This window comes from Calonectris borealis, chromosome Z (genome assembly GCF_964195595.1).
Source record: "Calonectris borealis chromosome Z, bCalBor7.hap1.2, whole genome shotgun sequence".
NCBI lineage: Eukaryota > Metazoa > Chordata > Aves > Procellariiformes > Procellariidae > Calonectris > Calonectris borealis.
This window is the reverse complement of record NC_134352.1, coordinates 77,383,140-77,410,112: the sequence shown is the minus strand read 5'-3', so window position 1 is coordinate 77,410,112 and position 26,973 is coordinate 77,383,140. Positions and strand designations below refer to the sequence as shown.

The 26,973-nt window shown below is 40.1% G+C and overlaps 1 protein-coding gene across 9 annotated transcripts in view; it reads right to left on the bottom strand.

Moving 5' to 3' along the window:
• The window catches only part of LOC142075699 (ubiquitin-associated protein 2-like), a 168,269-nt gene extending 159,729 nt beyond the window's left edge, over nt 1-8,540 (bottom strand). For 2 of the 9 annotated variants that reach the window (XM_075137467.1, XM_075137468.1), the window contains exons 1-4: nt 7,003-8,525; nt 6,345-6,484; nt 1,869-1,946; nt 172-282 (exon numbers count right to left, since the gene is read on the bottom strand). In XM_075137467.1, the coding sequence (XP_074993568.1) occupies nt 172-282; nt 1,869-1,946; nt 6,345-6,484; nt 7,003-7,009 (336 nt within the window). In that variant the 5' untranslated portion in view covers nt 7,010-8,525. Of the gene's footprint in view, nt 1-171; nt 283-1,868; nt 1,947-6,004; nt 6,146-6,344; nt 6,485-7,002 lie in introns of all 9 variants that reach the window. The other 7 variants (XM_075137462.1, XM_075137463.1, XM_075137469.1 and 4 more) reach the window with 7 other exon arrangements.
• Nucleotides 8,541-26,973: the final 18,433 nt, after the last annotated feature.

The following is a 26,973-nucleotide window of genomic DNA, read 5'->3' as shown; positions in this document are numbered from 1 at the left end:
TCTAAGGTATGCACACAGTAGAGAAGCTGCCCCAGTCTCCATTTCCTTCAAAAGAATTTGAATGGAGACATGGAAATGGAAAGTTCCGAAATATGACTTTCCCATAACTTCTCAGAAGTAGAAAGATGCAACAAACAGAAAAAGCGGTTTAGTATGAAAGTAAAATCTTACCGTGTCTGAACTTCCTTCCAGCAGTATATTGATTGCTCTGTTCACGTCCCCATTACAATCATGTAGTGCCACTATGCACTCATCCTGGTTTTTCCCCGTCACTTCCATAAGCTGGCAGTAAAAGTCAGACATGTTAAAATATCTAAATTATCATCATAAGAAAATAAAGAGTTAGTACCATCACAGATTTCAAGAAAGTGCATAGCTACTCTGTCAAAGCAAACTAAAATCCTAAATAAAGGTATCTTACAGGCATTTTACAGATCTGCTAGGGATTCAGACTAGAGACAGGATGAAACACCAGTTAAAGGGTAATCAGAAACCATTCTCACACCTTTTTTTTTTCTTCCCTTTATGCTTGCAGCAAATGCTGTCACCCCAGAGACAGCAGTATATGAGGGTAAAGATGTAAAAGACCAGGACAGCTCCAGTATCATCCTCTCTCCCTCCCCATCAAACATCCCTCTCTTTATCCCCCTGTGTGAGGACGTAAGGTAAGACATGGCAGAGAACAGATCCGTCTGGAAAAACATCCAGACTAAGAAAAAGGTTATTTTTCAGCCAGATCCACCCCCTCGATCCATTTCAGCATATGGCCACACAAAAGGCATAAGTGATGGCTGCTTAAGGAGACCTGGTACTGAATTATGCTCCGTGGAGTTGCGGTGCACATCCTGGGGAGTGTGGGATGGAAATAAACACAGTCTATCATGGGACACATCCAGCAACTTCACTCAAAGAAAAAAACCTACATGAGCTAGAAATACGTATGCACAATGTAAAATATTGGAGATTTCCTATGCAGAACTTAATTCTTATCCTTCCCACCAGCAGAGCTACAGGCACTATTGATGAGGGTCCTTTGGCTTCAGGAAGTACAAGACGTCACTTCTGGAGGAGGTTTTACAAAGGAAAAGAAATCAATAAGTCTGCTCCTCTGCTGCATTAATGCATTCACGCTAATTGTTCTCTCCTTCTGGGTGTACTAGGTTCTTCATGAGTTGTGATGTGTTCACTAGGACAAAATCACCAATACCCACAGCAGAACAGGGACCCAGATTCTCAGTACTGCTCAAATTAACGGTCTCAGCTATAATTGGGTAATGGAAGCTCGAGCAACTACACCTGAAACTCAGCACGGTAGAGGAAATGGTGTGAGATTTCATTTTCACAGTGTAATTCTATCATTTTAATGCATACACAGAACTGGGAAGTCAAATTATTTTTTTTTTAAATAACACTTCAATTCACCTTTAAGCTATGATTAGATTTTTACTTTTCCTGAAAAACAGCCAAGATATTTGCAAACTCAGTTTACACAGGTGACATATTTTTCCCATGTGCATGTACATGTGGACAAGCTGAATGCACTCTTTATTCTGACGATCATTAAGCATCAGGACCATACTAGAGAGATACAGTCTGGAGGAGACATCAGCACAGATGAGTTTTGGCTTAAAGGCTTATCTACAAAGGAAAATGCACTGGTGTAACTATACAGCCAGAGCTATATTACCACACAATTTCTTGTAAACAGACTTTACAGTGCAATAAGAGCACCTTTTCCTAGTTAAACTTACGTCCTTCTGAAAAAGGTTTCATCTAAATGAGAAACAGACGCTCTAGCTCCAAAATGTAAGCCAGCTTGGGAGCACCTTATTGCAGGGCATAAAAACTCTGTACCATAAGAAACATACTTGTTTCACTTTATCTTCAAAATCTGCGTCGTTCTTATCGTAGATCATCTGAGCAAGGCGAATCTGTTCTGCTGTTGCCTGAAAAATGCAAACATGCAATAAAGTACACAAAAGGTAACAATATATTTTTTAAAAGTATCTCCTAGTGTCATTATATTTTTTTCTCCAGATTCTCAAAAAGAACATACACAACAAGCACAGAGGTACTATGGGGAAGGGATTAACATCTCCTCTATGCCCCTCTTATAGTTAAAAAGAAGCAATTTCAACACGTTCTAATGTGTTTGAACCACAGTTGAAGGCCACCACATAGACAAGACAACCATATAATAAAACAGAATTTACCACAGAAGCCTACGCTTTGATATTTTTACTTTGATTTAGTATCTACCATTCCAGAGTTAGAGTTTTATCGCAACAAACTGGCAACAGTATTTCTACATTAACCACATCTCTGACGATTCCTGCTCACATCACCTTCCATGACTCTCCCAACAACCACCTGACTCTGTAGTTTTATGAGCACTTAAAAAGAGACCGAGTCATGCGTCAAGATTTTGCCCGTGAACAGCTGCACTTATTTTCTTTATAAGCAAATATAAAGGTCTCTGAAAACTGCTACAGGATCTTGCTATTTATGAAATATTTGGTGCTTCTGTAATGTTTCTGGATGACAAATCCATGCTGGCAATTTCTCCAGAAGCTGAAAGACTAAAATGAATGGATGCAGTAAAGTGCCATAAATCCAAATAGGCTACGGCTGCCCCAGAGAGAACGCAACTCAAGAACACTAACGTTGCATCATCCAGGCCACTCTTCATAGTGTGGCATTTGCAGTCTACTTGAACTGCACTCCCATGAAAATAGCAAAGATAAGTCCAGGATCATGTAGCATAGAGTTAATTTGATTTCTGTTCAAACAGAAGAGGCTTCCATCTCATGCTAGAGAAGGCTGATACTGAAGAGAGCCAGGATCTGAAATGCGTGTTGATGTGCTGCAGAAGACTTCTTCATTGGGAAGGGGACCGCCTCATCCACTGAAATTCTTGACAGAAAGAATTCATCTGGGCAGCTGATTGAATCTCACCTTTCGAAGTCCCACTTCACAGGATACCCACATGAAATTCTATGCCTCACGAGTTCAGACTTAATCAGCCTCAAACTGCTTCACTTTTGGAGTTTACCACAAATACAAGCTCTAGAGGAGGTCGCTAAGTGCAAACGCTGAGAAGAGTCTAAAAATTACTCCACCGTACACCACCAGCTGCTTATTTTCTGAGAAGTTACTGCAGCTGTCCCAGTTCCTTGAGGGAAGCGACATTTGCTGGGCTCAAGAGGCGACGTTCCAAGACAATTAGCATTTGTAACGGAGTTAAGTACTCTGTGCTACTTCACATTTTCAAAGTGTCATGCTGACATCTTCATACGTCAGTCGGTAACACAGAGGAGAGCCTGCTCTGGAATTCCCTGTGCCAGCCCTGGTGCCACCCCTCCATGAAAGCCTCCTGGTCAGTGTGGTGCTCTGTGCGAAGGAGCTCTTTTTTGGGGTCTGCTGAGAGCTCAGCAGAGAGTAAAAATAAAAGGTCTGATGGTTTCAGGAATTAAGCCTTGTTGATCCAGCTTCTCGCTCTGACTTCAGCCTCCTCAGGCCCACTGCAACTTTTAAGCTAGTGAATAGATTTTCTTTAAAGATATCCACAGTAAAAACATTCAGACAATGTAATTTCTGCAGAGACATGGTGGCATATTCAACCAGAAACAGGAAGCCATTAAAATTCATTTTTTCCGTCAACCAACTTTTTTTCAAGTCTGCATTAGAAGACAAAAATATTGTCTATTTTGATATTTCTAACAATATCAAAAGTGTGACGGTATTTTCAGTTTTCCTGTGGAAGCAGAGATCTTAGAAAAACAAGTAGGTGCCATATTGCTAATATTTATGCCAGTGGATTACACCCAGATGGAATTGAAGATTCAGAAGAAAAAAAGAACAATAAATACCCACAAGATGTGTTTACTACACAAACACCAAATTATTGTCACAAAAAGTTTTGGTTTTTTCCCCAGTGACTGGTTCTTTCTTATTTTTAAGGCACCATTGTTACAAGTAACATTGCAGTATCTTACAAAAGCGTATAACTAAGTTTTAATTGTGACTAAGAAAATAGTAGCATCTTAAGACAGCTAAAACTTTACTCAACCTTACAAGATATATTATCTTTGCGGCATAATAGAGTGAAGGAAATTTTTAACTAACAACTTCCAACTACCAGAAAACAGAAGTGTGCAAAACACAAAATTAAGTGACAGTAATAGGCCCAGATCATATAATAAAATGGTATATTTATTATCCAGAAGCAATGCGAAAGAACTGCAATGTAATTTCTTAAACAACTTAAATGATGATCAATGTGGTATTATGACAATGAAATCTCCATTTGGGAAAGCAACATTATTCTACATTCAGAAAAATGAATCAGTGGTGATCAAACAGTAAAATCCCACACATTTCTGTTGATCTGTAAAGCCTGACTAAGCAGGAAGGTCCATCTGATATCTAAACAATAAAAAAATATGGTGCACTAAAACATAATTGCTGTATATTAAATGACCATCTTTTCCACTGAATTGACCAAATCAATATAGAATCATAGAATCATTAAGGTCGGAAAAGAGCTCTAAGATCATCGAGTCCAACCATCAACTCAACACCACCATGCTCACTACACCATGTCCCTAAGGGCCTCATCTACACGTCTTTTAAATACCCCCAGGGATGGTGATTCAACCCCTTCCCTGGGCAGCCTGTTCCAAGGCCTGACCACTCTTTCAGTAAAGAAATTTCTCCTAATGTCCAACCTAAACCTCCCTTGGCGCAACTTGAGGCCATTTCCTCTTGTCCTATTGCTCGTTACTTGGGAGAAGAGACCGACACCCACCTCACTACAACCTCCTTTCTGGTAGTTGTAATTATTATGTAAGAAGTTGAGTAAGTGGACAAGATGCAGAAAAAGGTCTGTAAGACTTCATGCTAAAAATCAATGAATCACATAGGTTGGAAAGGTCCTCCAGTGATACTCCGTGCAACCTCTCCCTGAGAGCATGTCCCATCAGAGGAGCCGCTTGGGGCCAGACACGAGATCCCACAACCTCTCTAATCCATGACCATGCTCACGGTAAACAATTTTTTTCCTTTTAACAGCTGGAATTTCCAGTGTTCCAACTTGTGCCATTGCTTCTCTGAGAAGAGTCTGGCCTTACCTTTTCTATACCCTTTCATGAGGTATCTGAATCGAAGATACGACCTCGCCTTGCCACCTTAGGGCTGAACAAATCCAATTCCCTGAGCCACTCCTCATTCATCCTGTGCTCCAGCCTCTCAGCCATCTTCACAGCTTTTCGCTGGACTTGCTCCCATCTGCCAATGTCTGTCTTGTGCCAGGGAACCCAAAACTGGGCAGAGTACTCCTCAGATGTCTTGCAAATGTCAAAAAAGGGGAAACCACCGCTTCTGTCAATCTGCTCGCTACACTCCTTCAGCCTTACTTGTTATAAAACAAAAACAAATTCAACTTCATCTGTTGAAAGTCGCTTTCTAAATCCACACATTAGCATGAATCACCACTACGCAAAGTGCTGCATCGCAAGGAGATGATAAGGGCTTGAGCTCACTTAATTAATACTGTACAAAACAGAACAAGAGCCCCTCCATGTTAAAGATCAGTCTAGAAAACAATAAAAGACACAATTTCCCAAGGGAGCACCTCTAGATTGATGCACTTTCTGCCAGCAGAGAACTGAGGCAATTCTTGAATTGGGTCCAATTTTGAGAAGTACCTGACAGGAGAATAATGAGTTGCCAGGGGCAGAGACATTTTGCACTCTCTGTAACCCAGAGAAGCACACAACTACTCTGCTGCTGAGAGTCAAGACAATGGGGTAAGAGCTTAATTTCATTCTTGCAGATACTCAAAATAATTTTAGTCTGCTAACGGACGACCATCTTCATTTCACTTTGTGAGGACATTGCACAAGAATTTTGGGATTTTGTGACTTGCGGATATGCTGAATCATGCTGTAGAACACAGCATGCCTCTAATGAAGCTTTTCCCACCCACCCAAATTCCTCTACCGACCAGAAATCTTCTAGCATCATGAGGCTGGCATATGGAAGAGCTGAGATCTGAGGACACTGAGGTCACCGGACAGAAATCCTGACACAGGCATAGGTTAGAATTCCTCACTGATGGGAAACGTTGCTGAAGAACACAAAGCTCCTTTAGAGGCAAGAATACAGGAACAACTTAATGTTGTGCTGGATTACTGAGCAATTAAAGTGAGATATCAAACATACCCTTCCAAAGTAGACCATAGTTTTTCCCCCCATCTTTTCTCAGTTTTTACTGACTTCGGGAAGAAATGTATCTCATTACATGCTCACTTTCAACTCAAAGAAGATTATACAGTAGCACGTACCTGTACTACTTGTTTCTGTGGTTGTGTTGGCTGTGTGGTTGAAATTTGCGTTTTGTCCCGAGTGCCCCGGGTACGTTCACTGCCCACCGAAGTCATCATATACAGTATATACAAAACAATGTATGTACAAAATAGAAAATCTGAAAGAAAAAAAAAAAAAAGAGCATGAGTTAAGGCAGGGTACAATTGAATACCCAGATAATATACAAAGTAGCTTGAACTCTTCCTGCCTTTACCACGAACTCTATACAAGACTCCTGAGAAAGCAGCTTTAATACACTATTATTGGATTTATCGCAGTCTTTACAGTAAAGGGGGAAATGCAGTGGATAAAAAGCATTTTTGTCAGCTGATTATGATCTGTCTAGATCTGTACTTCCAGACGACATCTAAATCTCACAGCTTGTTCCAATTATTTAAACATACAGACTTTTCTATCTGCTACTTTGCTGAAATTCCAGCTCCAGCTGTATCACTCCTTACATTTCTGTAATACCTGATGTGTTGTTTTGATGCCTGGAATTTAACCACTCTCATACCCACTCAGAACGGTAACGCAAAAATCACATTCACAAACTAGGCAGTTCCTCTCTTCCCTATCATCAAACTGCTTTCCTGCACATATACGGAGGTCGTGGCCAACGCCCAGTCTACTCACTTCTCATTTATAAGAGAAATGATGATGCTTGCCTTTAAATCCAGCCTCTGTAGCCAGTATTTTTGTTTTGTTCTCCCTCATATTTACAGAAATTATTTACAAAACTCTATTACCCTGCTTTAAACATACTTTTGTTGTATGGCAACAAAGAAACCCAAAAGAAAACCCAAACCCCCGCCACACAGCACTGCTATCCCGTTTGTGGCAGTCATCTTTCATTCTCATTCATCCTCTAGCATTAAAGTTACTTTGAAAAAAGAAATTTATTATTCCCCCTGTGTTTGTACAGCATCTAACACAAGGCTAATTGATGACTACATGGTTTATAGTAGCTATGATAACTGGAAACAGATCTCTCAACTGAGCAGAATGGTCACGTTCAACTGCGTGGTTTCTGTCCCCATGACACTGGGAAGTAAAACTGCAAATTTAGGGAACTAAGGACAACCTGCAAGTGGTGCACCTGGGCAGGAGGAGATGTGCAAACAAGCAGCAAAGCAGTTTTACTGCAGCCCCAATGTATGAACATGCCTCAGCACGCCACTTGTCAGGGCAGCAGCTTTAGTGCAAGCTGGCTAGCACCGAGTTCAATGCACCATAATGCTCAGATGAAAACTGAGCAAACTGCTGTGATTGCATGGACAAGGATGTGTTCAATACCCAACTGCTCACTAGCATTCACAAGTAATGGGTACTCAACAATTAAATTTGCAATGAAATGCTTCAGTTTAAACATCGATTTACAATGCTCAGGAGCCTCATCCAGAATCAAAAAGACAATTAACACCATTATTATCTAAATCTCTTCTTCACTTTAGAAATACATTTTTGTTGGCCAAAATTGAACCCCAACATTGAGTTTCTTTATGTGCTAGTTAAAGCACTCAATAAAGTCTGAGGAGAAAGTGTATTTCCATGAACTCTTACATATTTAACAAGAAAAGGCCTGCCTTTACCAGGAACTGACTGTAGTACGAGCTGAACTGGAACACTGTGTTTCTCCAGCTTTATGAATATATCCACCAAAGCCAATCTGTCTCCCAGTCTCTTAAGGTAGTCTAACTTTGTTGTCTTCTAAGCCCCAGAACACCCAGGCCTTCAGAGCACTACACTTGACACCCTAAAAGCCAGATACAGTCAGAACAGAGGTTACTCAAGCTTGTGACAACATGTTCTATGGAAAACAAAATATTAAGTAGACATGGAGACGCTCTGAATAGCAAGTTCAACACTTATCACTGACTATCTGGTTGTGGCTGTCCACTGACATTTTAAACACGTTATGGACAGTCTCCAGTTGAGTTTGCAGTAGAAATTACTTTTGCTCTTTGTGTTAAAATCTGCTTTATAAGCCTTGCTGACTGGACTGCCAACATCCGAAAACTTACATTTATATAGACTAATAATGACCCTGGGTTGGGTTTTTTTTTCTTAAGTGTCGGTCAGCTCATCATGATTTGAACATAGCACACTGAGCAATGAAAAAAGCCTTGAACAGAGAACATTACAGAAAGCACTAACCTCTCTAAAAGACAAAATAATAGTTTCAAATACAACTGTCTGGAATTAGCCCACTGTGATTTAAGATACGTTGAGAAATTATAACTCCTTTGGGTCTCAATTTGTTCATAATTTCTGAATTAACACCATGTTTACACAGATTCTGGTACCTAGGAATTCTGACATACATTTCAATGCTATTTTCTCTAATTTCACCAAAGCTATTCAAAATATCGCAATCCATGTTTTGGACATTACAGCAGTACACAGACGTTAAAACAGAGAGTTTTCCGTTTATTTGTAAAGCACATGCTGAACTATAGCCTACACTTCTGATAGCCAAGCAACCTATGGTACCTGAAGAGGATTGTGCCTTTTCTCCCTCTCCTAATGTGTATTTTACAGTGTCTCTGTCCCACAGCTGTTTAAGCCATGGGTTTTTTTCAGAATGAAAGGATACTTTAAGGAAAAAGGCAGGCACACAAATGTTTGAAACACTCCTGAGGGATGAAGCGGCACAGCAAGATCAGCCTGCTGGTGGGAACAGAGCCAAACAACCTGAACAGTATAACGGGATCTTTAAAGATCGTCATCTTGCTGACCACGCAGCCCATGAGCAGCGCAATTTGGCAACAGGTCCAAAGCAGAAAACCAGTGAAGGAGACAGCCTCTTCCTGGCCACAGTATGGACTTGCACTTCCCCATCAAACCAACACGGACATGTTATAGTCCATTTCAGACACAATCCAGTCTTCTTAAAAACACAATTGGCAGCTTGATATAATGAGAGCTTTCAAAATAAAGCTATTTTATTTCCCCTTAATTGGCTCTCACTATCTACAGGCAGTGCCCGGAGACAGCAACCAGCCCAGCCCCAGCACACATGAGGAGCAGCTGAAGGGCTCTGCTCCACCGCTGACGGTGCACTGGCCAGGGAAACATCGCACCTCCGTGGCACAGGCACGCCTTCACCGCACCGGGCTGAGGCTTCACACCCTACTACACCTACTCTTTAGAGTATCAAAGCAGCAGGCAGAAGGGAGGCAGATAGCCACTGCCTTCAAATTACCATAGTGACTACATAGTGACTATAATTTTGAGCGTTAAGTGAGATATTATTAATTAATAAGATGGGGCTGAACAAGAACATTTCCTTGCCTGCAAAGCAGCTTCTATTCTCTCCAATTCCTCATATTAAAGTCTGTTTGGCATGCTGTTGTCATAGCAATAAGGAGGATATCACAAACTGATGAACTTTTAACTACAGATCAAATGAGGAAAGAAGATTTGAGACTGGGAGGAAGACAACTCTTAATTAAAATCTGTTTAATAAAGATCAAAAAAATATTCAGACAAGCAGATGTTTCAGTTTCCATGCCAGGGTCTGGCTCAGTGCAAAAGTCCCTCATCAGCAGTTAATACTTGACCTTGTAGACACATTGCAACTCTAGTAAGCAGCCAAAACAGCTGTATTTTGAAGAAATAGATACACATTAAATGAAACAGACCCCCATAGCACTAGCAAAAAAGGAGGAGAAAGCATTTAAGAGACTGGACTCCCCAAAACTGTTCTGTAAAGAAGGTGGTCATACTTTTTTCATGACAATAAAAAAAAGAAGCACAAGACTGCTGTAAACCTTTTTTTCACTGATGTAATCTAGTACCTCCAGAGGAAGGCTGTCTTTGCTTCTACTTTAAAAACAAACAAAAAACTCCCTTGATCAGTAGTTAAGAAAATTGTTCAACTTCAAGTATGTTTAGGTTCTCAAGCACTAAGGAATTCGAATTTCAGCACTTCCTCATAAAACAAATAGACTTAAAAATCGGAAGCAACAGAGGCATTTAAGAGGAAAATCATCCCAAATCTCAAGTTTTGTTTGTTTTAGTCTTTCTGTCTGCGTATCGAGTTTAGCCCAAGGACCTACACTACAACAGCAGATATAGTATTGTATAATAAGCTGTCACCAGACTGGTGATGGAATGGCAACAACTATTCTAGTTTCCAAAAGTGGTACTTAAGCATTGGTATCTCAACACCCAACTTTTTTTCCTAAAAACACCAAATCCCACCCCCTCTCAAAGTCTCCATACCGTAAGTCTTATTCAACACATTTAGTTGGGTTTTTGCTCTGGATTTTAGAAGAGGAAGGCAAAGAATCAAAGAGTAACTGAACGCATATCAACACAAAAAGCAGGTTTTTAAAGCTATCATAATGCTTTCTTTGATCTTTTGTTCAACTTTCCTTCGGCAAGAAATCTAGCCCTTTTAGACTCAAAGAAGTCAGAAAAGTTACAGATATACAAAATACAAATTGACTTGACAGGGTGGCAAGCCCCACAAGACACAGCAAATCTGTTGCTGAACTTCCAGGGACAGACCACGCACTGCAATACCACCTGACTTTCAAGAATCCTTCTGAAGTTAAATATTCACTTCCATCAGCTGAACAAAACATCTGCAGTTTCAATTATTTTCCTGAGGCAGTCTCAAGAAAGTTATTTTCTTGACTCTCTGGACAAGGAGCTGTGATAAAGAACACTGTGCAGAAATCTCTATGAATACCTTAAAAGTGTGATTGCTTTTTTATACTCGAATCACAAAGCTACTCAGTCACAGATTTCTCACAATGACAGGGCGGGGAGAAGGCTGCAGGACACTGCCTCATGATGGCATGACTACGGTACATGTACAATGACTCCAGATTCTACTGCTACAGCAGTAGCATGACATGAGCATGAGGAAAAAGAGCAAAGGAAAAAAATTATGTCTGCAAAGCATCGATGCAATGCATTTCCCTCAAGTCCTGTTGTCTAAAGAATCTCCTTTATTACTGCTTGAAAGGGGAAAAGAGTTTGCAAGAGTCAGATGTTCCTCAGGAGCAGTGCTGATTACTCAGTGTCTGTACTGCCCCAAGCCAACAATACTGAACCTGAGCTTATGGATCCTGGGAGGATTCATGTCTCATCTTACGGTCTTCTACAGTAAATAGGAAGAATATTGATGGCCAGGAGTAGACCTGCATCACTGGCAGAACACCACAGGAAAAAGAAATTGTATTATTTGTATGCTCTCACGTTTTACCAAGAAAAGAGGATTGCTGGGAGTGACCAGAGTACCAGCACAAACATATAAACTAACATATACACTTCCAGTTGTGTTAGCAAAGCGTACGGAATAAACAAGTGAATACTCTTACCCACCTTTCTTAAAACCCACTGAGTTGTTAGTTGAAATTATTATTCTGCCAAGTCAACCTATAATTGGCTAAGAATACACCCCAACCTACAGAAATCAATAATTTCTCACTACCACCAAAAAAAAAAGTATATTTCAATGCTTGGTATTCCTAAGCAAATGTTATACAAAGGAAGACAAAGAAATATACAAATAGGTCTTACAAATAAAAGAAAAGACAGCATTGTTTTGGAAGAGAAAGAAGTGTTCATTTTCAAAAGACTGGAGTTAGGCAAAGGCCGGCCACGTATCCAGAGCCCCCCTCAAAAGCATGATGTGGAAGGGGGACTGAACAGTGCATGTTTTCCACTAGTAGAGCAGGTTTCAATCATGAAATTTAAGTAATATCATTAACATTATTTTAAAAAATTCTTCTAATCTTACAATATCTATCTTTGCTATTATCCCAGTGTCTCTGCCTAACAGACATGTTTTACATTTTAATATATACTGATTATCCTAGCTTTAATCAAAATCTGCCAACTACACCCAATAAACATCCAGTGGACTTGCACTCATCATTTCTTTATCAATATTCAAACTTTAGAGGCAACAAGTGCCCTTATTCACACAGAAATTTCTGAAGGAGGAATCCAAATTTCCCCAAATTCAACTTTCACCAGTATTAAACAAAACAAAACAAAAAAAGAGTCAGACAATTGCACCAAAATCAGAGAAGCCTAACTGACTTCCACCTAGGGCTACATCTTTCACACAACCAAGGCAATCTTCAGACTGCTAAAAACCTGGCTAGCAAAACCCACCCAGCTCTGTTGCTGTCAGAAGACAACACTCCTGAGTGATTCTGGACAATCAAAAGGCTGTGAATGTCCTAGAGGATTCAGAGGGCTTGACCTTATGTTTCAGACATCAGTATGTACAAAGTCACTATTCTCATCTTTTGCTGCCTTTCTGCAAGAACATCATTTTAGATAGCAACGGCTGGACTTCCACATGCAGAAAGAATAAAGTCCTGCTCCCTGTCCTAACTAATTATAAGCCCCATGTTTGCAAAGACCTACAAGATGCACTAGTTACCAGCACTTACCATTGACTGTAATGAAACTTTAAGTAACAGAGACACCGTTAGACTAACTGCATGTTATTTTCTATCTAAGCACCAGTCTCAGAACTATCAGAACTACAGGATCTTTCCAGACCATAATGCAGACCAAACCACAGTTGTTGCCATGGACAAAAAAAAAAAGAAAAGGCTGCACTGGTCCACATAGAAATATAATACATAGAAAATAGGAATTCTCTTTGAGAAGCGGCAATCATGAGGATCCTGTGAGGAAGGAGCAACAGCATAGAATCATAGAATCATTAAGGTTGGAAAAGACCTCCAAGAGCATCAAGTCCAACCATCAACCCAACACACCATGCCCACTAAACCATGTCCCTAAGCGCCTCATCTACACATCTTTTAAATACCCCCAGGGATGGTGATTCAACCCCTTCCCCCAGCAGCCTGTTCCAAGGCCTGACCACTCTTTCAGTAAAGAAATTTCTCCTAATGTCCAATCTAAACCTCCCTTGGCGCAACTTGAGGCCATTTCCTCTCGTCCTATCGCTAGTTACTTGGGAGAAGAGACCAACACCCACCACGCTACAACCTCCTTTCAGGTAGTTGCAGAGCGCGATAAGGTCTCCTCTCAGCCTCCTCTTCTCCAGCCTAAACAGTTCCCTCAGCCGCTCCTCATAAGACTTGTGCTCCAGGCCCTTCACCAGCTTCGTTGCCCTTCTCTGGACATGCTCCAGCACCTCCATGTCCTTCTTGTAGTGAGGGGCCCAAAACCGAACACAGGATTCGAGGTGCGGCCTCCCAGTGCCCAGTACAGGGGCACGATCACTGCCCTGCTCCTGCTGGCCACACTATTTCTGATACAGGCCAGGATGCCGTTGGCCTTCTTGGCCACCTGAGCACACTGCCGGCTCATGTTCAGCCGGCTGTCAACCAGCACCCCCAGGTCCTTTTCCTCCGGGCAGCTTTCCAGCCACTCTTCCCCAAGCCTGTAGCGTTGCCTGGGGTTGTTGTGACCGAAGTGCAGGACTCGGCACTTGGCCTTGTTGAATCTCAACTTTTGAAATATGTTTCTCTGCTGAGGAATATTTTAAGAAAAGCTCTGGCTTGTCCTGATATTCTAAGACCTGAAGGAAAAATTAAATACATGTTCCTGTCATCTTTGATGGAAGGACCTAATTTCTTGCCCTCTGTCATAGAAAAGACTTTTCTGATGCGAACCCTCTCTAGAAGCTTCCAAAGTAAAAGAGATAATGCATTCCCATCACTGACCACACCTTATGCTGCCCTGAACTGTCAACTGACTCAGTATCTCGAGTTAGGAAGCACATGGAGACCCCGGTGGCTCAAAGGTGGCTCCTGGTGCTTGCACAGCCATGCACACACTACGTCCTCTTGCTGCAGTGGGAAAGGAACACCTCAATTTCTGAGTCCTCTGCTCTCTTATCTTCTACCCTAAGGAAATAAAAGAAAATACTAGCCAAGTCAATACACAGTATACTCGCTGTTCATTCCATCACTGCTACATTCAGTGAAGAACCATCAGTATTGCAAATCTCCTCTTCATACCCGTTTCTCTGGGTTTGTCCCCCCCAAAAAATGGAACAATCAACGACGAAAACCAGAAAAGGTAAAGCCCTCGGTGTTTTCCCTCCTAAGGTTTCCTGAGTACAGCGAAAGTACACTACAGTGTCTACAACTTCCAACAAAGCAGCAGCTAGCAAAACTACAGCCTAGTCACCCCCTGCAACAACTACTCAGATTGAATTATACACTGCATTAACTAGGAGGCTTGTAAAAAACATTAACTAGTACTTCACAAAAGGAAAGGTTTATTGCAGCTGAGGAAAAAACTGAACTAGCAGGTTTTTCAGGGTTGAGAATCATTACCCTCTGCAGACAGAACTAACACAGCCTTCCTGAAGTCACACACAAGTGGAGGATGGCTGAGCAGGCTTTGGGACAAAAACCCGTGACTAGAGTTTTAGTTCCCATTTGGGACCTGGTTGTATATTCATTCAAAGTTCAATCCATAGTGCAGGTAGAACCCAAACAGTTTATTCCATTAAAATGAAGTTTCGGCTCACATCTAATACCACACAACTGCGAGTTGTCACCAGAAATGGCATTCCTGCTCCCCTACTCCTTAACCACATAATATTGCTACTTTCCTTCAATCAGACTAACGATCGTGCAGCTGCAGAGGGAGCTGGTTCAGTAAGCTGACCCAAGAGCAAACTAAACCCTCCAAAACAAAACAGCGAGTCAGTTGAAAAAGCTTATCCAGTGCAAAACTATGTGGCTATACAACTGCTGAATCTGACACGAGGGATAGGGATCAAGTTCATGAGGAAAGGGGGAACTTGCATTTCAGCAGCCATGCACGATTATAACGTAGGTAAAATGTGAGGTTTCACACTTTTTTTTCCTGGGATCGAGTACAGCAAGACTTGATCCTAGTCAGGCCCTCTGCACGCCACAAAAAAAGAAAAAAAAAATTAAAAATGCCTTGTAGGCATTTTAAAAAATAAAAAAAACTCCCAGGAAGGGACTCTACCAGCAGAGTGACCTTGAATATGTCACTATCTTACGGCATATGTATTCTTTTGATCGCCAACAGGAAAATAGAGTCTTATATCACCTTTACTGAAGAACACTCCTTAATGCCCAGCCTCTTGGATACCTGTTAGCATTCAGTAACGTGCAGTGAGGAATACACTTATAAAAATTTGGAGGTGCTTCTGTCCAAACAAGAGGAGGCTATAATCAACCAACATTAGGACGGCCTGACTAACACAGCTTATGGTAATCTAGAATACAGTCCTTTCCTCCAGCCACAAAAGTATCTGTCTACATTCAGTTTCAGGCATTAAACTAGATACTCAAACTACCCTAAAGCAATTTAGCCACCAAAAGCAATCTTTAATGATTTTGTACACACAACTAAATATTCGATGCTTTTGCTGGTCATCTTTGAATTTCACTTTCACAGGAATAATACACTTAAGTGTCCACCCTTTCCCTATCAAAAGCCCCACCTTGAGAAGGCTTGCTCTGCCAGCTCATATAAAACTCACAGCAGTCCCTCTGAGGGGGAAAGGAGGAAATCCAGACAGACTCGTCCGGGAAGACAGGGCTGGGTGCCTTGGAAGTTCTTCAGATGACTCCCTCCACCAAAAAAATCACAAGGCAAAGCCTCTGCAGACTGTAGTAATTTGCACAGCTTTCTAGTCTATCCGAGATGAACTCGGGGGTCAGCTAGACGCATGGGTGAGCTCAGGGCACACACACAGACACACACACACACACATATATATGTAGGTGAGGAAACAGTTGCAGAGTACGAACTAAAAAAGTTATAGATGTTCTCTTCAAAGAATACATGGAAGGACATATAATCTCAGGTCACACTCCAGTTAAGCTATCAATACTCCAAAGGAAAAAAATATTTAAATAGCCAAAGCATCTCAGATAAGACTGCAATACACCACTAAAGCTGCACAGGACATATGACCTTCTTGTATTAACTGTGACCGACTTGTCTCAAAACCATTATTTCCCACACCTCTAGTGACAATGTCAGCAGGACACTTTTGAAACAGTTTAAGCTTGGGCTATGTCAGTACATAAAACATGAGCTACAAGCATACATTAAGGACACTTCAGGCTTGCAGTTTGTCAATAGTATCAACCATAAGACACAACAGTCAAGAAAAAAAACAAACCACTTTCAGTGGGTCAGCCCCCTATCAATCATTACCATTACAATCAACAGCTAGCTGTACGCACAAGATGAGTAATTCACGCAACAGCAAAAAAAGGAAAAAAAAAAGCTCTTAAATAACAAAAAAAACTTTTTAAAAAACTTATTAGGAAAGTTAATCCAGATTAAACCAGTACCAGAACAAAAAAAGATGCTGAATTGTAACAGGAGCAGGGAAAAAGGGAGCTGTCAGCTTTGGCTATTAAACTGCAGAAATGCATATTTCAGCTATTTGCTCTGATGTAACGTCTCATATCTAAACAGCCCCTAAAATTAATTGCTGCTTACACAGAAAAAACAAACCCAGTAGGAAGTTTCAAGTTGAAATCCAGGTACTCCAAATGACAGAAAGAAACAGCTAACACAAGCTAGGAGCCACGCAGCCAGGACAATACCCAGAAGGGGGAATTCGCTTTGAGTGGGGTTCTTGTAAACAAGGTGGCACACAGGAAGCAGCGCTCGACGTTGGACATCTCGCTGCCAGATCACGAACACGCTCGGCGCTTGTGCTCTCCCTGCCCCCTCCGGCTCCCTCCCGCGTCGCTGACCCACGCTCTCCTGGAACGGCTTCCAAAGGAATTCTTTGAACAGAAACAGATACAAGCAACAGGACTAAAAATAGCCAAGCAAGAGCACAGACATTTGTTACGTTCTCACATGCTCAACTGCATCAAAAAAAAGGGCACCTAGTTAACTCACACTAGAATTGACAACGAGGAACAAAGTAAAAAGTGCCACCATAAAAAAAGTTTTGGAGGGGAGGATTAATTCAGACTTGCAACACTCATCAGATCACATTACAACACTCACAACAAAAAACAAAGGTTAAATTACAAGCCACAAGTGATATAACAGCAAATGCACTAAGTAATTAGTAAGACTGTATCTATAAAATGTGCTAAAAACCTCATGATATCAGATTTTTGATTCTAGCTTCAGAGTTTTGGTAGCAACACCAAAGAGCTCAGGTATCATTCCTGCACCTGTACAGAGCCCTACTCCTTGAACTAGATACTGAGGGAAGACGACCAGTACTGATCACTGCTTGTGATACGCTCACATATTCAGAAAACCAAAGAAAACCAGGAGCCTTGCTGAAAAAACTCTTTTAAACAAAGCAAGATATTATAGAACATCCTTCTATAATTTTCCCCCAGATTATGATCTTTCTCAAGGTTCATCTTAGGCAAGAGAAGAATCCACCAAAATAAAAACCTAATTTTTTTGCAGTGACATATACAACTCTGAATATAAAGTTCCAGAAGGAGGAAAAGAAATACGTTTCTAAGGCAGTATTAAAGGTTTCCTTCCTTCACAATCTTATGCTTTTACTGTGCATAAAATCTCGATGAAAATTCACAGCCATTTGGGTCAGTTTAGCTTTCCAAAGTGAAACATTGCGAGAAGCCGAGTCCTTTTTCAAACTTACTGTCAGGTGCTTAGAGACAAGCAGCCACAGAAACAACACTAAAGCCACAAGAGACCATTTTTCTCTGCCAACTCTGGATTGCTCCTTCTACGGTCACGACTGTTGTTAGCATTTTGTCTAGCTTTAAACAAGGTGGGGTTTATTAGTTTCCTTTGATACTAATCCTCATTTTGACCTGCTTCAGTCAGAAAACTTGGTTTTACCCCAAGCTTTCCCACCTGATTTTAAGCATTATTTTCCTCATGATCACAACTTCTCAACTTGGTGTCACGTGTAAATTCACCTACTCTTGTTCCATCATTCTAGAAGTTTACGTGAGGTCAGGTCTATCTGATCTGCACCAAAAGGATACCAAACTATCCAAAGACATGAAGGATTAACAATCTTTACAACTTGAAACGTACAACATGCTAGAAAGGAGCAGGCAATTAAAGAGACCTCCACCCAGAATTCAAATCTAAAAGCAGGAATAAAGTCATCCAGGCTGTTCTTGTGTGTTTAATATTAAAAAAGCAAAATGAAATTCATCTCCCACTTCTTAGTTAGTTTCTTCACCTTTTTAAAGAAGATACCAAAGAGACAAGCTGCTCACACATGATGTCAAATTGCCCAAAGTTTTATTGCACTTAATTCAGTATTTATTTTCTCTCCAACATAAGTGGGGGGGAACTACCCATAGGCGTCTTCTAAGACCCACAGTCACTGTTCCAGGCCCCCATCTTCACCTTTTTCTGCAAGTCTGGACTGACTTAAATGTCGTTTGGCTGCCACACATTTTCTATCTCCAGTAGGAGGTTCTCACTCTCCTCTACCACTTCTTTCCAAGCCAGACTAGCTTATAATAAAATTGAAGAAAAGTGCAAAGAATCTTTTTTTTTTTAAGTTTGCAAATTCTGAATGAGCATATAAAGTTTTTCTTCAAAACTTCTTTCCTATTGATAGACCATTAAGAAATTCCTCTTCACAGAAATTTATTCACTTACTTTCTTAAAGCTTACATTCCCTTTTGAACATATTTTTGTATTCTGCTGGGTTATTCATTATTATGCTGTACTAACCTAGCAGCCCCTGATTCCACAGAGGTATGCCAGGTTTATATACTGTGCAAGGCAATATTAAAATGACTAAGAAGAAAACCTGTTTTCTGAAACATCCCAAGAAGATATCAATCACCTGTCTATTTTACCATCAGTCTAAAAGACCAAGTACTCTGCTGCAAGATGAAGTTACTCACTTTTGAAAGAAAAGGGACTTGCACTCTTCACGTCTTAAGTTTCTGAAACAGTTAGCTTATTTATATTAATTGCAGCACCTCACCCTCAGTACACATGTGAATTCCGAGACTGCACCTGGAATACACATTTTGCTAACTGCAATGTTCAACTCTAGCAACAGCATTAAAATATTACAGGTATCAGCTTTAGAGATCATACTGTACCTACAAAAACTTCACTGAACAAATGGCTTGGTAATGGCAATCTTTAAAACCATTTCAGCAGAAAATGTGTTATAAACATCAATTTTCTCAAGCAAACCAAAAAGCTATATGTACACAGAAGTCAAGCAAAGCATGAGCAAGGGATAAGCAAGATAAAATATTAAAAGTTTTAAAAATTGCATAACAAACTTAAGTAACAGCTTTTTAATCCGAATAATACTTTTCAGTCATTTACAGAATGTTATGTAAAAATTCTACCACAACAGGGGATTGTTAAGCACACTTGCTGTAAAAGCCAAGACGACACCGTAAATAAATTGAGAAACCAACGGCAGGCAAGTTTAAAATGCAGAACAGTATGATGTTTTAAATGTGTTCTCAATTTAACATACAAAGACTGTTTTTCAAGTTCAATGAGTAGTACCAAAACATGGCCTTTGGAAAACTAGTAAGAACAACTTGATTCACTAGAACAAGGTGAAAATAAAAATCATAAAAGGAAAAATGCATCTTGTCATTCTACATGCCTTCTCCGGTAAGAGCAAAAAGTCCAAGACACATACACCATTAGGAGGGCAGCATTCACCCAAAGCTGTAATCAGCAGAAAGTAAACAAAAGGCTGCTCACTGTCTCACCTTCAGGACACAAACTTCTGCAGGGGCTTTGGGTGTTTTTTTTGAAGTGATACAAGCCTCATATAAGAAGATATTGCCCTTTTCATCCCTCCATTTTCCCACATCTAAAATTTAAAAAATTATACTTATCAACCCTGATGCTGTGCTCTAGAACTCTCAGGCAGAAGGTATTAGCGTGACCTTAGTTTTCATATCCCAAAAGAACCTTGCCATGAAGTCTGAGTTTTTGAGATTTGTTGTCATGGAAGTTACTGCGAGATCGCAACTACATCACAGGAATTTCTTTGCAGGATCAAATGCAAGAGATTGATAGAATGGGATAAAACAGCTCTCAATACACTGCATTTAAACATTACTAAGTACACATGCAACTGCTGAGAGCAGCAACTTTAAGGAGTAAAATTTTTACTTCCACTTATTCATGAAAGTCCATTTGAAGAGTTACGAATACATCCAAGAAAAACATTTTGTGCTCTTTTCAGAATTTTTTGCCAGAGGAAGAAGAAAGGGAAGGAAAAAGCATGTTTAAATAGATTATCTCATTCCCAAAGCCAGAGACATAACTTCCCTTAAAACCATTCTAAGTTCTCAGATGTTATAAACACAATGAATAAAACCCAGAAAATTCCCAGAATGCAAAGCACCAAGAGTAAGGCCTTCCATATCAGAGATGATCAGTTAGACTTTAATGTATATTCTAATATGCAATCCCATCTGAGAACAAAAACCTTTGCTCAACTGAATTATCACAATTCCTATCAAATTAAAAAAGGAATAAAACAAAGAACCAAACGCAATGACATTAAATGAGGAGAAAAACTAGGATTAAACCTGGTGAGTCAAAAAAAAAAAAAAGAAGAAATCAACCTTATACACTAATGTGAATCCACAAAAGGCTGTAATTTTACTTCAGAGACAACTAAAAATAAATAAATGTTTATCTGGAACTCACTTGTCAGTAGAGATTTTAACATGACTGAAATGCAAGTTGTTGTTTAAGAGTTAGAAGTACACTGATGTCAATCTAAGATTCTTACGCTGTAAACAAGTATTTCTTCAGCTGAACTCTTCCAGAGCTCTAGTTAGATATCCAGTTGCTGTAAAAGACTTGAAAGCCTAAGTTCCAGAAATGATAACGTTTTGGTTAACCTTGAGACTCTTGGAGCTGTGATGTTTTGGGTTTAAATACAATTGGAAAATATTCAAAGCATCTTCTTTAAGATCAGCTTTTGGGGAGCTTTTTTTTTTTTTTCCCCTTTTTAACTGGTCTGAAGCTTAATAAAATCTTAATTTTATATGGTTTTTGGAAAAGTAAATTGAGGGCATCTTTCCACTTCTTTTTTTTTTCTTTTAATTAGAAATTTGGGTCATTTTAAAAATACATACAAATTCTGAAAAAGAGGGGTGGAGGCTAAACACTGCAGGTCAGCATTTCAACAAGCTTTGATATATCCCAGAAGTTGAACTGTTTGGAAGGTCAATTCACAACAAGTCCTGGAAGAGCTAAGCATACCACTTCTTCCAAGCTGGTCTTTAAGATTTCAAGAAAGCAGAGCTTCATACCTCTCTAGTCATAAATATCATGCTAGTATAAAATATGATAGAATCATAATACCCAAACATACATTTGCATAAACCAACCTAGTGTAAAGCTCTATTTTCAGTCTCTTATGTGTTGTCTTCAGCTGAATGCTTTTAGGCTTTAACTATAATAAAATAAGTAGACTTCTGATATACATTTTAGCAAAGTTTAGCACAGTGTTTGAGCTATGCTTATGTGGGTCACTTCACCTGGCAGAGAAATTGAGAAGTCTGAAGTTGAGATTTTTCAGGAAGTGTAAGAGGTGGCAACGGTCTCATTTTATTCAACAGAAGGACTAACTGAATCTCTAAACAGAGCTAACTTTCTCCACCATTAGAGTGCCAGAAGAGATAGCTTATCCCCTTCCCCTTCAACATTTCTCCCTTAAAAAAGAACAAAAAGATTATCTTAAAAAAAACTTCTCAGTATTTCACAGCATGTCCATTCATATATAAACTTCTGGGAAAAAGGGCAACTCATCAATGCTGCACCACACATACCCATAAATGCAGAACAAAAACACATTTATAGGAATACCACGAGAAGTAAGACGCATAACAATCTCGCAACTTTCCAGTTCGCGTTACTGAAGCTCCAGCCGCTACACACTAACTAAGCGACGCTATTTCAAAAGACACCAGTTGCAGTGTCAAACACTTCACTACGCAGATTTAATAGCCAAACGGGATGTGGAGAACAGAGACCCCTTCCTCCTCCACAAGTGTTTCACCAGGGCTCATCGTTCCCGATGTTATTTCATTGCTCAGTTTCAGTGCAGTTCATCAAAGCAGGAATTTTGTTTGTTTGTTTGCGAAGACACACCTAAGGTTCCCCAGCATTAATGACTTGATTTCTGCTGCTATGAGCCAGACTCTGGATAATTTGAACAAACAAATCAAAGTAGCAACCCATCATATCAGTGATCAAGAATACCAAACTCTTCCCCCTTTTTTCGCCCACCCCAAACCTGTCTTGTAACTACCCCCAAGCCACATCCTCCTCCTGCTCCTCCACAGGCAACTCATTCTGTCCCTCTCCCTCTACATACTGCGCTGGGACCTGTCTGTTGAGTCAAGGAGAGAACGTACCATCAAAAGAACATGCTCACAACTGATCCTAACTTTTCTCCAATACCATGGAGCAACTGGAAGGGGAGGAAGAGTTGCATGCCAGCTTTTCAATCAGGGTCTGTCAATAACGGGGACCTATAACCATAAAACTAGTTCCTGGACACCCACCACTCATTAACAAAGTCCTGGTGCGGAAAATGATGCAGACTTCAGTTGCTAAACTCTTTCATTTGTTGTCTTCCACATTCAGCTCCAATCCCAAACAGCTACTTGTTTTTTGCTAGGTGGAAAAGGATTTAGTTACCACAGTCTGACTCAAATGTTCAAAACCTGCTTGTTCTGGCCTGCAAGGTAAGATGCGTCACTCAATATGTTTTTGTGCTCAATTTTTGCTTAGATATTAAAATCAACTGAAAAGGGATGGTTCTGCGGTTTCTTGCCCTATGTTTTATCATATTTTATAATAGGTAGGTCATTTCATAACTAGTGAAACGCTTAGGATGCCTTCTGTTGATCAGTTATTTTAATGGATTTGTTTATTGAAAAGAAATGCAAAAGTTACACATTTTTGCTTCCCTCTCTCCCATGACTGAAGCACTCAAAAGCACTCCCTAGCAATCAACAGAATCAGCAAGGGAGATAAGTCATATAAATGAGGTAGGTTTCCTAGCAGAAACTAAATCTCACTGATGTTTCATTTCAGAGGACTGTACTAAAAGAGCTGTCCCAGCACTTTTCAGATTCAATATCCCTAACTATGAAGTAATTTTAACCATCTAACTTCATTTTAACCTTTGTCTACAGCTGTGGGCGTCCTGGGGATTTGGGGGAAGAGGGCTGGATTTGCAAGAATAGGAAAAATAGGCTGATGCAGTTCACTTCTAATTTACCAGGACCTGTGTAATTCTGCAAAGTTTTGGCTTTACTCTCATTAAAAGGTACTTCTAAAAATGATTTTGATGCACATAGTTTTATAAAATTAACTGCTCAATATGCAGAAGTACAATAAGAACTCAGCATAACCTCTCCTAAACGCTGTATGTACATTAAACCATCATTTACAATCCACACAATTCCTAGACAGAACATATACAGGACTCAGGCGATTTTATCACTATCAGACAATCAAGTGTTTGACCTGTTTCTTCCCTCACAGAACTGCTGAATTATAGACTTCAGTTCAGCTATAGCCAAGACAGCCAGACAGAAACTACTTCTTATTTGCAAGCACAGAAATTATTTGGATTTGAAATACGCACCTTACTGCATTTTCACAGGACCTTCTCTAAACACATATCCCAAACCCACCCAGTTCTGCACCTATCAAGAGTCATGAATTACTGTTACCACCACCCCTACTAAATTCAATCTTTAACCCTCCTCCTTCTCAAAGACATGTAAGAACGTATGGCCTTGAGTTTGCCTGAAGGACTACAGATTTGACTATGTCAAGTAGCTTAACCTAGAGAAGAAAGCTTTTTTTTGGGGGGTGGGGTGTCTCATCAATGTATATAAATACCAGAAGGGAAGATGCATAGACAGAGCCAGGCTCTTTTCAGTGGTGCCCAGTGACAGGACCAGAGGCAATGGACACAACCTGGAACACAGGGGGCTCCGTCTGAACATCAGGAAATGGTTTTTACTGTGAGAGTGACTGAACACTGGCACAGGTTGTGTACTGAGGTGTTGGAGTCTCCATCCTTTGAGTTATTCAAAAGATATCCACACACGGTCCTGGGCAACCTGCTGTAGGTGGCCCTGCTAGAGCAGGGAGAAACAAGATGACCTCCCGAGGTCCCTATCAACTTCAGCCAGTCTGTGATTAAGTGCAGTAAAAAGGGAAGGAAGTCCTATAACAGAAAAACTGTTATCAAAAGTGCCCCACAAGCTTCATTAGGGACAAGTCTTAAGCTTCAGCATTTCTGCTTAGACAGTCACATAAGGAAAAATCAAGTGAATGTCTATCTTCAATTAAATCAGGTAGGGTAAAAGTCACTGGGACATAAAAGTCACAGCAACACACATTACTACACCAACAGATAACATGGTAAACAATGAAAACTGGAGTACAGGTATAAAGTTGCAAGGAGTTTTATACTCGCAGTCATAATAGAGAACTATTCAATAAAGATAATAAGCGTCTTTTCCTAAGACGCAAAGAAAAGTTCCTGGGCTGCTATCTGGACATCAAGAAGCAGCAAAGAAACCCAACAGGTTGAGGATGCATATCAGAAGCCACAAGGTTTTCTCAAACACTAAAAGAAAACCCCACTTTTGCATACTCGTTAACTTGCCTTCACCAAGCTCATAACACTATTTCAATCTTTCTCTAAACTGAATTTCGAACAGCTACCCCTTGGCAATTACCCCATGTTCAAAACACTCAGAAATTCACTCAGTGGCTAATATAAGAAAGTGAAGCACAAGACCAGGAAGTGCAGTACTGCTCCCCCTCATCACATTTAGACACCCAAAGTTAACATCAGTAACTTAGGTCCCTCTTATGTCAGTCTCAAAACGGATCACAAGTCAGTGATCTGAGGAAAGTGTGACTGAAAGCTGAAATAAAAACCCAGGAAGAGAAGACATCTGTCCCTTGGGGTACAACCCATCAAAAGCATGGACCCAAACTTCTCAAATACAATATATTATGTACAGCCTGACAGCAGAACAGGGTTTGGCACCAGGATTCCTTTCAGATTCATGTTGCTGAACAACATGCAAGTTTGAAAACCAAGGAAGAATGTAAATGCAAAAAGGAAAAAAAAAAAAGAAATCAGCAATAGCCTTCAAATACAGGGAAGCATGGACAATGTGACAATACAAGATATTGGTCAAGTGTTTACCATAAAATAGCCATGATTCAGTTAACATTTAAAACCAAATAGAAATAGGAAACAAAAAAGCTTTCAGAAGCCATATGGTTCATTCTATATTATTGTATCCACCATCCTCAAAACACTTAACAAAACAAATACAGTGGAAAAAAAAATTTCCTTTTCTTTGCTCAAAAGCAATCTCAATATGGTCTCTAAAGCATCATCCTACTTCCAGGAACAGTATTTTAGTCAGAAAAAATACAACTGATATGTTCTAGATGAAACCTATGCCACACACAGTCAAACTGCAAAAAGACTTCCTCTCTCTACATCTAACCATGAAAAATATTTAGGAATATGACCATAGCTACTGAATTCAAATTTTACACCTTCAACCATAGGGCTGCCTAACAGACTAAGACAGACTTTTTTCCCCTCCTCATTAAACCAGGTTAAAAAAAGTGCAACCTGATGATTCAAATCTGGAGGTTAAGAAAGTATTTGCGTTTTCTTCAATTAACTTTGGATTCAAATACTAAATGATTCTGTAACACAAATTCCATTGAACCTGCATCTTCTGCAGATCTGGAATAAACTGTGTTTCCTGTATGATAAAGGAAAAAAACAAAACCATAAGGTTCACCATAGGTGTACTACTTTGGGCAAACCTTAAGTCTTGAGAAAGATCAAAGCTCTCTCAATATGGGAAACATTTCATTGTTTTTAATGCAAAATGCTACACTTAGCCAGGTTAAGGACTCCTCCAAGCTCATCTGTTGGAAGACTGATTTAAGAAGCTGGGCAGGGAGAGGAAAAAAAGCTTGACAAGTTTACCTTCAAAAGAAGCCACAGTATCTTGCAGTTTTCACAAAGACAGCTAGACAAAAACAAAAGAGACTTTCAAGAGAACAGAGAGTAGAAACAACTCCATCCAAGAGAACTGCGCAAAGTTTTTCACATAACCTATCTTACAAGTTTTACCATCTAGAGAGAACATAAATGAAACAATATGCTCAGTAAAATAGTTATGATGTAGTAAAAGCAAGCTGAGCAAGCCATGAGACCTTAGGCATCAGACTGTATCACCTCTAGTCTGTCTTTCGTCACTGTTGACTCTGTGCAGTACTGAGAAGCAGTGAAGGGAAAAGGGCTGGAGGTACCACACCTGTGAAACGGACTGCAGGAGCCCCAGGTGGGCGGGGAGTTCCGACAAACTGCCAGTTTAGATGGCCAAAATTAAAGAGCGTGGACTTTCATGTTAGAGCAAAACGGAGAAACCCTCTGTAAGATTTTTGTAAAATACGAACTCTAAGTAATTGCGAAGGAGCTACTTCATCCTTTCATCCCGGCTCTCACTTTAATGAACATAACCTGTTTAGGGAAGTTATATGAAAAACAGTACAAGTTGAAACTAGGTCTTCTCTGAAAAGCAAAGAGGACGCAATGGGCTACAAGTGAGCAGACTGTACCAGAAA